Below are 16,901 nucleotides of genomic sequence, written 5' to 3'. Positions count from 1 at the left end.
TCCTCTCTTCCATTTTTCCTAGCATTACGACGTTTTCCAGAGAGCTGGCCTTAGCATAAACTGTCCAAAATAGGATAATTTGAGCCTGGCCATTTGTGCCTTGAAGGGTTAATTTGTTTGATGATCCTTCAGTTTGTTTTGTTGCTTGCCCAGGAGTCTTCTCCAGCACAAAAGTTTAAAAACGTCAACATTCTTCCTATCCTGCTTCTTAAAGTTCATATTTTGGTTCCATAGAGTGTCACAGAGTATACCATGGTTTGTATGATTCTGATCTTGGTAGATATAGATACATCATGGTATTTGAATACAGTTTTCAAGACTTTCATGGCTGGTCTAGCTGGTCTGCAGCATATTTCTTGACCACTTGTTCCTTTACCAGTGATAGTAGATCCTAAAATGAAGAAACTAGCCACCATTTTGATGTCTTCATTGTCTATTCTAAAGCTGTTTGTTCTACCTATTGTCATTAGTGTAGTCTCCTTTATGTTTAATTTTAGTTCCTTCTTTTCTCACTCTGCTTTTTGACTTTTCGTACTAGAGCTTGCATTTTCAGGGTAGACTTATCAGCAATGTGCCTTGAATAGTGTTCCAAATAAAAAAGAATTGGAATATTTTGTGACTAAGTCAATGAGGCATTATCTGCCATATGGTAGACATCATCAGACATTTTGACAGGCTCCCAAACATAAAGATATGCACTTAGCTCCCAATATAAAGACAAATGTTCCAGAGAAATCCACAAAACATTTCAACATTCAAACAAGACACCCATAATTCTTCCTAATATTTTTAGAGGAGCAAAAATAAAATATAACAGTTTGCGTATTGTGATCTTCTTTAAGAAGAAAAGAAAATCTTTGGAAACAGAATTATTACACAGTAGATGTACTTATTTTTTTGTGAACAATGCCAATAAATAGGATTTGAAAATTATTTTAATGTCTAAGATCCTATTTAAACCTTATTTCACTATTTTTTTTTTTAAATCAAGTAGTCTGCCATGCATTATGATAATTGATAAAGGGCTCGGGTTATAATCAAAATGTTTATTGAGAATCATAAATTGGTAAAATAAAGTTATAACTTTGAAGCCTCAAAATACATGTATTTAATTATTGCTGCTATTTTAATGTGCAGAATAAGAGTCAACGATGATTTGATGGCACATAATTAAGCAATCGAACATACCACAATAAAGACAAAGAATGAGCATCTAATCCTGCCTACATTTGGTCATCAGTTTATTGATTAGTCAACTGTACAAAAAGTCAGTTCACTTTGAACAATTCTTGGCCTTACTTAAGCTTTATTTATTTAGAATCAGAGATCTATTCACTAGCTGTCTGAGGGCTGAAACAACATTTGCCTTTCTAACACCAATCTTGCTATAAAAGCTTTTCCAGTGATCATAATAATAAATAGCTAATTTACTATGACCTTTCCATTAACTGCATTACACATGTGCACTACTTAATCCTAAATGCCATATTGTATCAAAATTGTTGGTTAATGAATCCCAAAATGCTTCTATAGCAGAGTTTTCTACTAATTATCAAAAAAACTGCAAGTGTTAGGATCATAAGGATTAAACTTGGCCTTGCCATTAAAGTAGTAGTAAAGTTTTGATTCAACCGGGGTGAAATGCTCCCGGTTCGGACTGGATCGCCCGATCTGGTAGCGATGGCGGCGGGTGGTTCGGAGAACCGGTAGCAAAAATCCCTGCCCCCCCCCCACCATGCCCAGCTGAGCTGCACAATCATCAGAGGCTTTTTTTTTTTTTACTTTTAAAAGCATTTTTTCTACAACCTCTTCCGACGAAAAAATGCTTTTAAAAGTTAAAAAAAAATCTCTGATGATCACGCGGCTCAGCTGGGATCGTCAGACACTTTTCAAAGCATTTTTTTCTGCAACCTCTTGGCCGAAGAGGTGGTTAAAAAAAATGCTTTGAAAAGTCTCTGACGATCCCAGCTGAGTTGCTTGATCGGCAGAGGCTTTTCAAAGCATTAGAAAAAATGCTTTGAAAAGTTAAAAAAAAAAAAGTTGACCACGCCCACCCAGTCACATTACACCCCCCCCACCAAGCCACGCCCACAGAACCAGTAGTAACAAATTTTATATTTCACCCCTGGATTCAGCTCTAGAAAAATCCTCCATACACGAACTGCTACAGTGTTCCAGACGTTTTGGGTACTTGGTGTATGCCTTAGAACAGCGGGCCCCAACCTTTGGGGCACCAGGAACTGGTTCTGTGGAAAGAGGTTTTTCTGCGGACCAGAACGGCCATGGTTTTGCATGCTGCCTGCATCCCACGGATGGGGCTTCGCTTGTTTGTGTGGCCCACTTTCTATCATGCTGTGGCCCAGTGCCAGTCCATGGACAGGGTTGGAAACCCCTGCCTTAGAATATACTTAAACATATTTTGCTTAATCTGCCTAATGGAATTTCAGTATTCCTGTTAACAATTAAATAAATTGTTACCTATATGAAACTGGTACTGAGGATACCTCAAGTCAACTAAGGCAAACTAATGAGTATAGAAACTGTCTCAAAAAATATACCATTAGGATAGGTTAAACTACCTTTTGAAAACTGGTTATCTCTGCAATTGTCACACCTCCTTAGAATTAGTGTTCATATTTTTTAACATAATGGTAGTACATAAGATTGCTATACTTATGTGGTTCAGCATAAAATAAAGTTTTACATTGTCTAACTATAACTCTAAGGAGAACAAACAGTAGTCTGTGTTTGATTTTAGCTTAGAATGAAAAACATAGGAGTCATAATTTGCTGATCGGCAAAGATTAAATATCTTAATTTGGGGAATTCCACTGTATAATAAAGTATTCTAAACCAGGTATTGATATTTGCAGATAAGCTGTCCATTATTCATAAGTCCCATACCTATGGTTTTATTTTGTAAAGATGAAAACTTAGTAATGTATAGAGAAGACACAGAGTATTTAAAAATGTGAATTTGGAGTAGTTTGAAATCCAGGAATTTTGGATAACTCTTTTTAGGAGGTATGTGTGCAAGTATCTAGACCAGCAAAGCATATGTTCACAAAAGCTGCTGTGTCTGAAAAAATGAACAGGGCATAGCATCAAAGCAACTTCTATCCAAAATTTATGAAAGCAGAGAACTAAAGAGCAGTCTTGTATACAAAGAATTGTCCTTCTGTTCTTGGTATTACTAATTAAATGGGTAATCCTGATCAAGAGAAAAAACAGATAGTCTAATGACTAATAGATGATAGAGACGTTTAAGTGCGTTATGAAATTACTGTAATGAACTACTGCCAACGCATATTAAAAAGCCTATCTAGAAGCAAAGACTAAGGAACAGATTAATCCGCAAAATATATTTATGTGTATATGTGTGCACATCTTTATTCTTTTAAAAACCATTTACTAATTTTGATTCTCCCATTTATGCTATTAGAGCCTTTCTGTGTAAAAACAATACAATTGAAATGGTTTGGTATCTTTGAAGAATGCAAATTTACCAATCAGATTTATAGCCAAATCATATAATAAAACCTACAGCTGTCTAACTGCAATAATTCCTTACTGCAATGATACAGTGTTTATAAAAATAGGATATTTCTTTGTTTACAAACTAATAGAAGCAAAGTGGGTGCCATAGGCTTCAGTCAAAAATAGAAGAGAACATCCTTCATGGGGCACTTAGTATTTATTGGGGTGATCTCTTCTTTTCTTATTCCATCACTTACCTTCAAACAAATCCTTAAAATCTCATAATTTCAGGTCTGTGTCAATCTTGTTTTGTTTTTTTATTTATACATCCCTTAATATAGTTTAAACACAATCTATCTATAGAGGTAGACTGTAGAGGAAGGAATGGCAAACATTGGAGGTAAAGTTAAAAGAGGGATCAGCCTAGAATCTACATAGCCATAAGTAAACTAAATCAAATCCCCTTGAATTCTGTTGACCCTTATCTAACTCCTACCAGGTGCTAACCATTAGTTGAGAATAGTCTTCTGTCTAGGCATGAGTAGCAATAAATCCATTTAATTGAAGCTTCATGTGTGGATCATATCTTTCACACCCAGCATAGATAGTCTTAAAATTAACTTTTGGGCCAGTTGTTAAAAAATATCCTTCAATATGTCTAATGTTATGCTTCATTCCACATTAGTACTGTAAATCACATTAAGTGTTCCTCTCCTTTAATTGTAATCTTTAGTTCCTTCTGGTTCCTTCAAGTGTCCCCCTTCAAAGTTTCATCCTGTCATGTTTTTTTAAAGAGAATTCAAAACAAAAGCATTCTCTTGTAGGAAGGATTCTTATAACTAATTCTAAAATTTTATTTAAAAATTAGTTTGCTAAGGTTTGAAGGAAACCTTCCCAGTGCTGTAAAACTTGTCAATCCAAAGGTTTCTAATAGCTGAAAAGCGGTTAAAAAACAATTTCCAAAAGTAATTTAAAAAGGAAGTATATTTGTCCAGTGTCCTTTCAAAGATCCTGACTGTGGTTTGAGTAAGGTGACTATTCCCTGGTCTCCCAGTGCTCTAAACCCATCAGATTTATCTTGCGGCCTCTTTGTGAGGAACAACTATATGGAGCATCTGTGGTGATCCCAGGTCCTTTCCTTGTTTGAAGAGGACATATGAAGTGCGGGTCTTCTTAACGAGTCTTCATTTTGCTGGGGTCATCAATTTTTGGCAGAGCTATATTCAGTTCACCATTTCTTCCCGGAAATTTCATCTTGGGGGAAAAATATTCTATAGTAAATTTATTTCAAAATCACTTCAGCCTATAATTAATGCTAAACAAGAAACCGAAAGTGGAAACCATGTGCTAGAGGGGAATATGAGAAAGAATGCAAATCTCCAGTTATTTTCTAATTGATTAGATGAATTGAGCCTTGGAATTTAAACAGAACTCCAAATTCATCCATTCATATATTTGTGTCTATACATATGCCAATATCTATTAATTATATGATTTGTGCATCTATCCAAGAAAAAGAAAACATATGAACAGATTGTGCCTTTGAAATAATCACTATAGGTATGTTAATGTTTCTTGACTATTTTTTGCTCTTCCAGAATCGAATGGAGGAAAGCAAAGCACTATTTAGGACAATTATCACATATCCCTGGTTCCAGAATTCTTCAGTCATTCTATTCTTAAATAAGAAAGACCTTTTAGAGGAGAAAATAATGTATTCACATCTAGTTGACTATTTCCCGGAGTATGATGGTAAGTTTGTGTTTTTTTTTCATAAAACATTGTGTGCAAATACTGTAACAGCACTTACAAGACAACATTATACAGTTGATAGGTGAGAACAAGCTTGCCTTCCGTACTTCTGTAATATTGTGGCCACCATTCCCAAACTTCTAATTAAATGATGCATTCTTAACTACATGTTCAGATTATCAGTTGTTATTTGTTAACCAGAAAAACAGGCCTTGAACATACCATGGTTTGTGTCTTCAGTTCATCTGAATAAGATTTGAGGTGGAGGAAATTCTATCCATATGACTGGAAGATGTTTTGCTTATTAAAGTATCTGGTTGTGCATGTGTACATAATTAGAGTGATGGAGTTTACCATATATGTCATTCTTCCTAATCTCATGGGATGAACAGAATAGGATAAGTCAAATTCACATGCAATGCAGGGAGACTTGCATATCTTACTAAAAGGATGATGTGGTTTGTTAAATTGATAATTATACTTTCTATGCCTTGTCCCTCTACTTATTGAGAAGTAGAGAGAGAGAGAGAATGCACCTGTTGAAAAATGTTCCAATAATGGAAGCAAAGAGAAGGGTTTTTTCCCCCCTGCACTTTTCTCTCTACCCTTGAAAGTTGACATGTTTCTTTCCCAATGGCTATATTGCCTGGTGTACTCTTCCATCTCCCAGTGATAGTCACTCTAATCTTGTTTTAAAATGAGGCCCTATCTTTTTTCTCAATCATTTCTCCCTCTATACTTTTTTTATTTGTTTAAAGCAGAGGTGACAAACTTGATTTCATTGAGAGCCGCATCAATATTGTGTTTGACCTGGGGTGTAGCGTGGCCAGGGTGGGAGTGGCCAGCTCAATGTCACATGTGTCCGGGGGGGGTGCTGTGGTGGCCCAAGCACTCTGCCAGCGAAAACGGGCTCCCGAACTCCATTTTCAGCTGCGACAGCCTCCTGCAACTCTCTGCCAGCGAAAATGGTTTTTGCTGGCAGAGGCACCATGGGCCAGTCCTTCACTGTTTCTAGGGCAGCCCCGCAGGCCAGATCTAAGCACCCTGCAGGTCAGATACGGCCCCTGGGCCTTGAGTTTGATACCCTGGTTTAAAGTATAGTAGTACAGTAGCTCCCATTCTAATGTACTATGAAATTCTTGCCTTTGGCTTGTTTTTAACCATCTTTAGTTTAAAATTAAATGTCAATTCTCCAAGTTACCATGATTGTTGATTAAGATGTTGGGATGTATCCACAACTTCTCTTCCATCCTTCAATATTCAGTCCTCATTTCTTGCTTAGATATCACCACAGTGTAATAATAGCCATTTACAGGTAAGTCTTTGACTCATGAACACATTGAGCCCAAAAATTCTGTTGATAAGTTATAAAGTGAGATTTGCCTCATTTTATAACCATTCTTGCCACAATTGTTGAGTGAATCATTGCAGCCATTAAGTGAACCTGGCTTTCCCATTGACATTGCTTGTCAGAATGTTGCAAAAGGTGATCACATGATCATCACCCCCCAGGGTCAATGCAACTGTCTTAAATACATGCCGATTGCCAAGCATTCAAATTTTGATCACATGACCATGGGGACGCTACAATGTCATAAGTTGAAAAATGGACATAAGTCACTTTTTTAAGTACCATCGTAACTTCGAATGGTCCCGAAACCAATAGTTGTAAATCAAAGGCTACCTGTATTTTTCTAAAGATAAAATTCAATCTACTTCTTTTCTGGTGTAACAGGACCTCAGCGAGATGCACAGGCAGCAAGAGAATTTATCTTGAAGATGTTTGTTGACCTGAATCCAGAGAGTGAAAAAATTATCTACTCCCATTTCACGTGTGCCACAGACACAGAGAATATCCGCTTCGTCTTTGCTGCTGTCAAGGACACTATCTTACAGTTAAACCTGAAGGAGTACAACTTGGTCTAACTGTGCCTCTTAGATCTCTATCCACCCACTTCGGGCAATTGAAGATATTGAAGAGGGACTGTATTATCTGTGAAAATGATCTGCGTAATACTAATTTATTGCTGGCCTGGACTCTGTTAATATTTGCAGAGTTTGTAGTTAAATATTACAATTTTATTTAAACTTTACAGAGGAAAAGAAACAAAAGATGCTGAACTACATTCACAGCTCATTTCCTCTTTTTTTAAGTCAAAATTTTGTGACTTAATGTGTTCTAAACTCTCAGTTGTGCACTCACAAAACGATAGGGGTTTGGGTTGATTTTTTGTTGTTGTTGTGATTGAAGCAAAATCAAGTTGGGCTCTCCCTCCTCTTGTCTCTGCCTGTGTCTGTCTTGATTTATTTTTTTCAGGTACAATACCTATCCCCACAAATTTAATTTTCAGGTGTCCTTCTTAGATTGGTGGGGAGGGGGGGGGGGAACCTGTCACTAGAATTTAAGCCATCAGAAACTAGTTTTGTGAAGGATCAGATCTATTGATGTTCTGATTTTATTTAATTTTTGGCAGATGTAAAGTATACCTACCTTTCAGTATCAACTTTGCACTGAAGGAATGTTGTTCATTGGGAATATTAATAGCAGTGTTATAGATTTTTATCCATAACAGTACCATAAAAAAATCAACAAACTACATAGAACACAGCAACAAATTACTGAGAAAGGGCATTTTTGAAGCAGATTAGCTTTGATCTGAACTTGCTATTTACTCTCTTCCAAAACCAATTTTTTTTTGGGGGGGGAACCCTCCTCCTTCCCCCTTTTTTTGCTTCTTAATCAAGATGCCAAATATATACCATGGAGATATTATACCCTAAAACCTCTGTTTTGATTAGTTTTTAAATTAAGCAGACTATCTAGATTTCTCACCCAATTTCAGATTTTTTTAAAATTATGCAGAAATTTATTGGCCAGATTTGGCTCTTTTCTTCTTATAAACATAGTGATTACAAAATATAAGATGGTGATTTAAGATACCAAATTAACTGATTGGGAATCTCTTCCAGACAACTGCCAAATATTAAAGCAATGAGATTTTAGCTTTTTTGTTTCCTCTTTGTACTGAAAAGCATTCCATTTCTCAATGCCAAGCTTCCCCCCATAACATTATGAGTAAAAAAAAATGGTGCTACATACATATGCATATGGCCTAATTGACAAACAGTTTTAATACTGTATCTAAAGTGCTATAAGATTGGACACTGTTCTTATTTTCCTTCTTTATTAAGGCACTTTTAATGGAAAAAAACAAAATAGCTAAAAGAGAGAGAGAGAGAGTACATATAAAGTTATATTTGTGTGTGAAATGACAAAATGGAAGGTTAAACCTATATATAATTGTTTGAGAACAAGTCCAGTGGATTCAGAAGAATGGTTTTTGAGTAAATATATCAGTTTTAATAATAGAAGGGGGGGAACCCACTATGCCTGTTTTGGTGGATTTTCTCACTCTGCCTCTCTCCTCTTCTCTCTCTTTATTTTGGACTGAAATAAGATTTTTAAAGTTTTGTGTAAAACAACTCTGTAAATAAAAATTGTCAGTTTGGAAAATTGTACACGAGGTAGAAAAGTCAGATACGAAATTCAACTAATTTTTCTAAAAGGTAATTTTTGCAGTTCTAGGTTTAAAATAAATTATCTGCATTATACTTTGGGGCAACAGAGGAGACAATGAATGCGATAAATTACGACTAAACCTCAAGTGTAGGAGCAATTTGCCAAGCTTTAGTATTACTGGCACAAGGGCCAGATTCCCAGTATAACATTCTTAAAATAAGGCTTCATGGATAATCTACACCATATTACTAATAAGATTTCATTGATCCTTAATTCGTTCTATTGGAATTGATGAAAACTTGGATTGCTTTTGTTCCCTAATCATGAAATCTTGTAATTTTAAAATAGTAGGCCTAGTGCAATTATGAATGCTATAATCATTGTGAGATATGTATACGTATATGTATACGTATCTCACAGCATCCATACTGGCTTTGTAATCATTTTGGGCAGATTAAATGTGCTGTATTGATATGTATCTATGTAATTGTAATGTATGTCTTACAGATAATTCACAATTTAAATAATGTTATTTTATTTACTTTTTTAACAGAGAAGAATGTACATTTTGTCAGTTTATTTCTGACTAGGATTTTTTTTTTATTTTTTAATCTACAAACAGTTATTATAGTTCAGAGTGGTACTAGCGTCATGCAGTATAAAAAAATCATTTGCACTGCCCTGAGTTAAAATTGGAATGGACACTCACGTGCACATGCATACACACAGAGGAATTTAAGCTCTTTCTTGTCGGACTACATTGTTCTTTGGCAAATGGAAAGGTTAGTTTGCATCTCCAATCTTTTCATGGTAAAAATGGGGGGGAGGGTATTTTTGTTTTTACCACAGTGAAGAGTCTCTGTGGCCACTTAATATTGAAGGCATAGCTATCAAGAGCCATTGAGCTGGCAACTCTGCAATTAGTTAAGCGATGGGAGCATATGTTGAAGCTATTCACAAGAAGGGATCATAGGAATAAGGTGCAAGAACATGATCATGAAAAATCGCTTTAAATATAGGGCGCGCATTTCAACATGTATTCCATTTGAGAGTTTTTGGTGGGTTTTTTTGTATTTCCAACACCTAATGGAAATTTTAAACATAGAATTGCTTCATGCTACCAGGGGTTCATAGGAATTCATTTTTGCAACAGCTATCATCTGTTACTCCACAAAAAACCAACGGCTCAGCTGTGTCACTTCCTCACTTAAGTCATATTTCAAATTTTAGTTCAAACTAACATTTGAAAAAAATGCATTTTTTTTAAATGTGACAATATTGCAGTTGATATCTTTATAAATATTTTATGTTGGAATGTCAAAATTAATTGTAAAATTGGCATTGTAGGGAGAAAATGACACATAAATCTTTTCTTACAGGATTAGGGATTTTTTAATGGCATTACCAATTTTACAGGATCCTTATAATAGCTAGGAAGACTGTCATCATAGGAGCTGAATCTCGGTGTAGCATTTGAAATGGCAAACCCCTCATTCAGTTTACAAAGTTTTCCTGTCAGTTCTGAATGGAGACCAGGAAGAAGTGATGGCATACCAAAATGGCCAGAAAGTAGCTAGTAACCTTGGTTCATCTTTTTCATCACAATTGACCTTGTGAAAGCGACTTCGTATCTGATGCCCAGGATCTCAAAGCCAATTCACCAGATCTTCAGTGAGGACTGCACGTGAAAGCAGTGTTTGAAAATAATTCAGAAAAAGTGCTTTGAGCCTCTTGTTAGAAGGAGCCCAGTACCTGCTATTTGTTAAAGAAGCTGCCATTTTTCAGGCTTCTTTGTGGGCCTGCAAAAAAAATCATGACAGTCTGAAGAAATCCATGCATTAATGTTAATGAGACAAAGCAGGTGAAATTTTTCTTCAGCTTTACTCGAGTATGAAGGAGCAGAAAGGTGCTGGGCTTGTGATTGTGTGAGGTCAGAAAAGTTCAGAGCCCAGGCCTACCAAATATTTTTGTCTTGAATGGAAGTGGCAACTAAGTCCCGTACCTGGTGTATGACAATATCTCTTCTCTTTAAAAGGGAATAAACAAACCTTTCCACTTTAAGTGGATTTTTTTCTTCTTCTTTTTCTTCTATTTTTTAAATGGGTTGAAGGAAAGAAAGAACGAACAGAAGAGGTTAAATATGCTGTAGGATATGGAATTGTTCTTTATTATGGATCCTTGAAAGAATTTTGGAAGCATCAGAAGTGGGGAGAATCAAAAACTATGAAGTGACAACCTCAACTGAGGCCATCATCTTGACCCCCTTCAGACCTCTGTATTTTTCTATATAATTTCCATAATAAAGAATTTAAACATGACATATGTAGCTATAGTATAGGTAAATTACATTTTTTGTGGGAATTTGAAGGAGAACTTTGACTGCCAAGTCAACTTTGAATTGTCATTGCTACATTGCTTTATGCCAGAGATCAAAATGCAACACAGATTTTTAAAGTGGTATTCCTCATCCCATTTAAGATTTATTATCTGAAGATTAGGGTGAGAATAGTTACAGGTTTGGTTTTGGTATATGCCTTAACAGATTTTGAGTCCAGATATTAGTGCCTCCTAAGTTATCCAAAGTAAACTTAAAAAGATTTGTAACTTTGCCAAAACAATGTAACACTGCAAATCAGTTTCTTGGAAAGCTGTGTCTTAATGATGATTAGGATCCCAGTCTGTCTGAAATTTGTTCTCAGTATTTTATATTTAATGGAAGTTGTGCAACAGTGTTTCCCATTGAATTCAATGGGGCTTGTCTTAAGAAAGCTGATGGATCATATCTATGCATAGAAATGATCTTATTAGAGGAGATATTCATAGCTACTCTTTTTCTAAACTTCTTGAAATCTGCCATCTCACTCCAGACATACAGTCCAGACATACAAAAGATGAATAAATGGACAAGAAGCTTTTCCTTTTTTCTTCAAAAGTATTTCCATTGTGAAGATTATCTGAACCAGTTTTATTTTAATTGTACCATGGCGGGATTTTTGTTTTCCTGATTTCCAGGTTTTAAAGGGAACAGACTTTTTATGTGATGTATCAGTCAAGAATGACTGCATGATTTGCCAAAAAAAAAAAAAAAAATGATAGGGGGAAAATGTCTGCATATTAAAGAGACAGCTGGGCTTTCACAGCTTTTGGTTGTGAGTGTCAAATTACTTTTGACGTACAGGTTGACTTCTCCCATTTGTTTTGGAGTTATCGCAAAAGACGGATTAAATGATTAAAAGAATTTTAATAAGTGTTAAAACATACAGCAAAAATAAAATGTACACCAGGTATAAAGATGTGCTCCTCTTCTTGAAACGTTTTTGTATTTCAAAACAAAACACTTATGCCTGCAGCAACAGTATCTTCATTTCACAGGTGGTGAGCACAGCCAGATCTACATTCACGGATGTCTGCAGGTGAGGTCAAAAAAGTCAAGGTTACAGCCACAACCATATGATCGAATCCCACTTCTTTTTTATGTGGAATGGCTGTGACTGCTACCATTACCTTTGTACCTCTTTCTAAGGCCCTATTTAGGGAAAATGGAATCGTATAATTAACATGGCTTTGGAGCCCCCTCATATTGTTGACCTCAAATTCTGGAACATATTGCAAATGGCTGATTCCTGTTATTTAGGCAGATTCCTGGCTTTTGTAAATAGCATTTTAGCCCACATACCTCATATACATACACCATAGTTGATATTAAATGTATATTTTCGTTCTATAGCCTTATTCTAATTTGGAAATTCATTTGCACATCATCATAGCCCCTAATCTGGAGTTTTGTGTTTGCTCTCTGGGCCTTTTAGGTGAATGAGACATTATTCACTTAAAGATACAGTGTTAACAAATATACCATCTGCTTTGCTCTCAATATTGAATTGAATTGTCCAGGAATAATTCACAATAACTCGTTTACACATTGCAAGGCATGCTTTATCAGCAGTACATTTCCATTTTAGTCTAGTATATGGGAATTCATTTGAACTGTGATTAAATGGCATTTAAAACATGGATAATCCCAGTGATTCTTATTATGCCTATATTCTTGCAAATGGGTCACTGTCCTTGTATTTCCTTCAAAGTAAATCTTGAATGCAGTTACTACAATTTTATAGATAATACTCATGTTTGAACAAGTTCTCTGGAAATGAAATAGGAGCTAGTAAATTTAAATAGAAAGATTAAAACAAGATTTTGAAAGTGCCAGGTAGCAGAAGGATTCAGCCATGTGTCCTTCCTTCAACATACTTGTAAAATTCAATTTGTTAGTGATTTCTTTATAACAATATCTTGAAAACTAGCCTTATAGGACCTACATATTGACCAGATGGGACTCTTGTACTTTTAACTCAGCAGTATTTTATTACTTAACGCTTGTTCTTAATATCCTTCAAATGCATGTATCATCTATGATTTGAGACTGAACCTTTTTGGCAACAGCTAATGTATAATAATACCCAATTGACTGCACTAGTTAAAATTACAGCATTTTGGCCATACTTTTGTACTCCAGCATCTTTCTTCCTCTACATTTGCATCTCTTAAAGTACTTTTGCCTCATTGTTATCTTTAAATGCTCTTTTATAATTATATTATAGGAATAAATACTTTTATTCCCATTATTGTTTCAAAGTGCAGTACTGTATCCTAACCAGGCATGCTAATCTGTAAAAACCTACATATCCTGAATATATTTGAAAAAGGTAATATGTTCTCCCACTCTCCCATATTGGATGGTATAACTTCAACATCTTTAATATAGATGGGTTACTTCATTATCAAAATATATTAATACACCTTCATATACATATGTGTATAACAAGAACACAAGGAAGTCCATACTATGTGTATCACTTTATATTAACCAAAAAGAACTCAAGGAAGTCCACACTATGTGTATCACTTTATATTAACCAACAAAGACCGTGCACTAAAGAATATACAACTATAAAACTTAATAGATTTTTCCTTCTTTCTGGAGATTTACAACATGAATTTCGACTGCACAGCTGTTGGCTTTTGATTTTGAAATTGCAACTACTTTAAATGAATGGTGGTAATCTTCCTAATCCAATTTAAAATAATGTTCAGAAGGAAGAACAATCTTAAATATCAAATGGGAATCAGAAGCATACCTTTCATTATAGTTAATAGTGAGCAGTCTAACACTGAGTCCTACTTTAATCTCTAGGAGAACACACTTAATTTTTTGCTTGGTGAGAATTGTGTTGAGTGCTTAAATAGCACAGTACTTAAATAGAATGGGAATTTCTAAATTCAGGAGAAAAGCTAATTTGATAACTTTATAGATGATCAATTTGTAAAAAGGTAAAAGTAAAATTTTTCCTGTCACTCATGTTGACTGGGGCATGGTGCTCATCTCCATATCTTGGCCAAGGGAGCCAGATGGTCTAAGACAATTTCAATGGTCATATGGCCAGCATGGCTACAGCCCAAAGGCATACACAATGCTGTTACCTTCCCACCAAAGTGGTACCTATTTATCTACTTGCATTTTACATGCTTTCAAACTGTTAGATGGGCAGAAGCTGAGGCAAGTAATGGGAACTCATCCCGTTGCACTGAGGTCGGGTCCCAAACCCGGGCTGTTAGCTCTCCAGTGCCCTTCTTGATCAATGTGTAATTAATGTTTTATTTGAGTTAATATTGCCTACATTTTTAAAAATGGTTTTGTACATCATACTGCCTGGTCCTTAAAATCTAGTAAGTAGAAGCATGTTATGATTATGTTTGGTCAATGATGATCAGTAAAATTTAGAATGATTGTGTCAGCCAAGGAAAAAGCTATATATTATTCTCTATGATATAATCCCTTCTTCTTTGTTTCTGTATAGGATGGTAATCATAGAAGACTAAATATTGCAGTAGGAAATGTAATAATAATTGTAGTTGTTAGTTCTTAATGCTTATCCACAAAGTACAAATGGTTAAGTATATGAGCACACTATTAATAATTAAAATCAATCCGTTTCCTTAAAACCATCTGTCATGTTTCACCCTGACATTATTAATAATTTATTGTACTGATCTCCCCAAGTATCCTAATTTGGTAGGTATTCACTACCTGTTGGCCTGCTTTCTGTAAGCATAAATTATTATTCAATGATTTCTGTTATTCTGCTGTTCTGTCTCCCAGGCACATAAAGGATGAGAAAGGGAGATGAGTCAGACAGATGAAATCAACACATAGATTGATTAGGCAAAAGAATAATCAAGTCAACATTGAAATGCAACAAAGGGGTTTTAATGAAAATCATGGTTAAAGTTGAAATCCAAGAGTAAGACTTATTGACGCACAACTCAATGTGGGCAATTGCAATTATTTGCAAAGGTATTTGTTTCTTTTTTGACAACTCTTTCAGAATTGACCCCAGGACTTGGCCAGCATTCATCTGTAGACTGGTGGTAATTCTCAAGGACCCTGGTTGCATAAACAGCATTCCTGTTATTCAATTAGCCACTTTTTTCTGTCACATTCCAAGACATCTTAGGCATCAAAACCTAAGTGTTGATTCAAGACTATGGTTCACAAAGTCCCTAAATGTGGAAAGGGCAGATATGATCAAGTTTCTGTCTAGGGGTAGGACTGAATTCTTGAGTAAGGAAGTTCTGTGAGGTCAATTACTGTGGTTTCCATCATCACTTCTTCCCCTTCTGATCTTAAACTGGCAACAACATATAGTAGCTTCCCAGATAATTTACCTTGAAAATAGGAACATGTAATGTGCTAAGAATCATAAAGGAGGCAAACAGCTTCAGTCTAAACTGATCATTTTGTGGGCAACAAATCTTAAATTTAGGGACATTTTCAACTGCAACATCCCTAGTTCTTTGGAAACCCTTAATTTAGTTCAGATTGTGGTTAATAATAGAGCCACATGGTTTGAATATTTGTGTCGGGAAATTTTACAGAGAAATCAAATAATATTTTCCCCTCCTTCCTGTGGTCTTTCACATTTCTCTTTTTCTCACTACAAAAAAATGGGGGGGAGGTCAGGAAATATACATAGTGTCACACAATTTCTCACAATTATTGCTTTGAAGGCATTCTGGTAAAAGTAGCTAGCATGCTGATCTCCATTTTCTCATAGTTGTAAGTGGCCGGAGCATCTTGCACCTGCACAGGCAGCATGTCGCATAGGCTGCAAATCATTGTCTGACATCCAGGTTAACGTTTGTTTAATAAGATATCTGTGTACAGAGCAGCTGAGTTTGAGAAATAAATGCTTGGAGGTCTGATTCCATTTCTCACAAAGTCCTTTAGATTTTCATAACCTGACCTGCCTTCTGCTTTTGATAAAGCAGCTGGATAATTCTGGCTGTCATCTCTTATCTTCTATGCCTTGCTTTGATGCCTCACTGGAATCTTCCCTCTAACCTTGAGAGATATAGGGCTGTCATAAGCTGTCCTAGCCTTTTTGATATTCAAAAGATCAATGTGATGCAACTTGCTGCCCATATAGCTTATATGCATGTATCTAGAGGTTTCAGCCCTTCTGCCTTTTTTGTCAAATAGACGATTTTCACCAAAGGCAAAATAAGCTCTTCTTTAAGGAAAAACAAAACATCTGAAATCTGAAACGCAAACATTTAGTACAGTAGTTATGGAAATTGGTTCTAGAGGGGTTCAGATTATGGGAAAATAGCTGCTTTTTTTTATAATGAAATTTATGGAAGAAGATGTAAGACTCCCGACAGACCACACAAGGCCACTCACGTGCTACAAATGAGTTTCTGTCAGGATCTATAGATGCTGGAGCAAGCTTCAGATTGGATTTTAAGGAGAAGTTATTCCCCTATGCACAATCTAAGGATACAGATGAATGCTAAAATAACTGTACAGAGGAGTGTTAAACAAAAACTTCAGCACAGTGCTATAAACCAAAGATCAGACTGAAGACTATAGTCATGTTACCTGTCTTTTCAGAGGTAGTACTTTCTCAAGAATTCTTTCTGCCTCAGTTATTCTTCAACTTTTCTCTTTCTCTGGATTGTAATAAATTGAAAGGCTGCTTACCTCAGATATTTTTTTTTTCAGCTTCAATCTACAGCAGTGTTTCTCAACCTTGGTAGCTTGAAGATGGGTGGACTTGAAGTCCCAGAATCCCCTGGGGGATTCTGGGACTTC

The 16,901-nt window shown here is 35.7% G+C and overlaps 1 protein-coding gene across 1 annotated transcript in view; it reads left to right on the top strand.

The window, feature by feature from the left end:
- The window catches only part of LOC139311228 (guanine nucleotide-binding protein G(q) subunit alpha), a 111,285-nt gene extending 104,130 nt beyond the window's left edge, over positions 1–7,155 (top strand). The window contains exons 6-7 of the mRNA XM_070935621.1: positions 5,076–5,229; positions 6,965–7,155. Of these exons, the coding sequence (XP_070791722.1) occupies positions 5,076–5,229; positions 6,965–7,155 (345 nt within the window). The remainder of the gene's footprint in view (positions 1–5,075; positions 5,230–6,964) is intronic.
- The last annotated feature ends 9,746 nt before the right edge of the window (positions 7,156–16,901 follow it).

The sequence above is a fragment of the Pituophis catenifer genome, unplaced genomic scaffold (genome assembly GCF_029215685.1).
Source record: "Pituophis catenifer annectens isolate HBS135680 unplaced genomic scaffold, rPitCat1.0.hap2 SCAF_2, whole genome shotgun sequence".
In the NCBI taxonomy this organism is placed as follows: Eukaryota; Metazoa; Chordata; class Lepidosauria; order Squamata; family Colubridae; genus Pituophis; species Pituophis catenifer.
The sequence above is the reverse complement of the archived record's forward strand: the minus strand, read 5'-3'. Positions and strand labels throughout refer to the sequence as shown.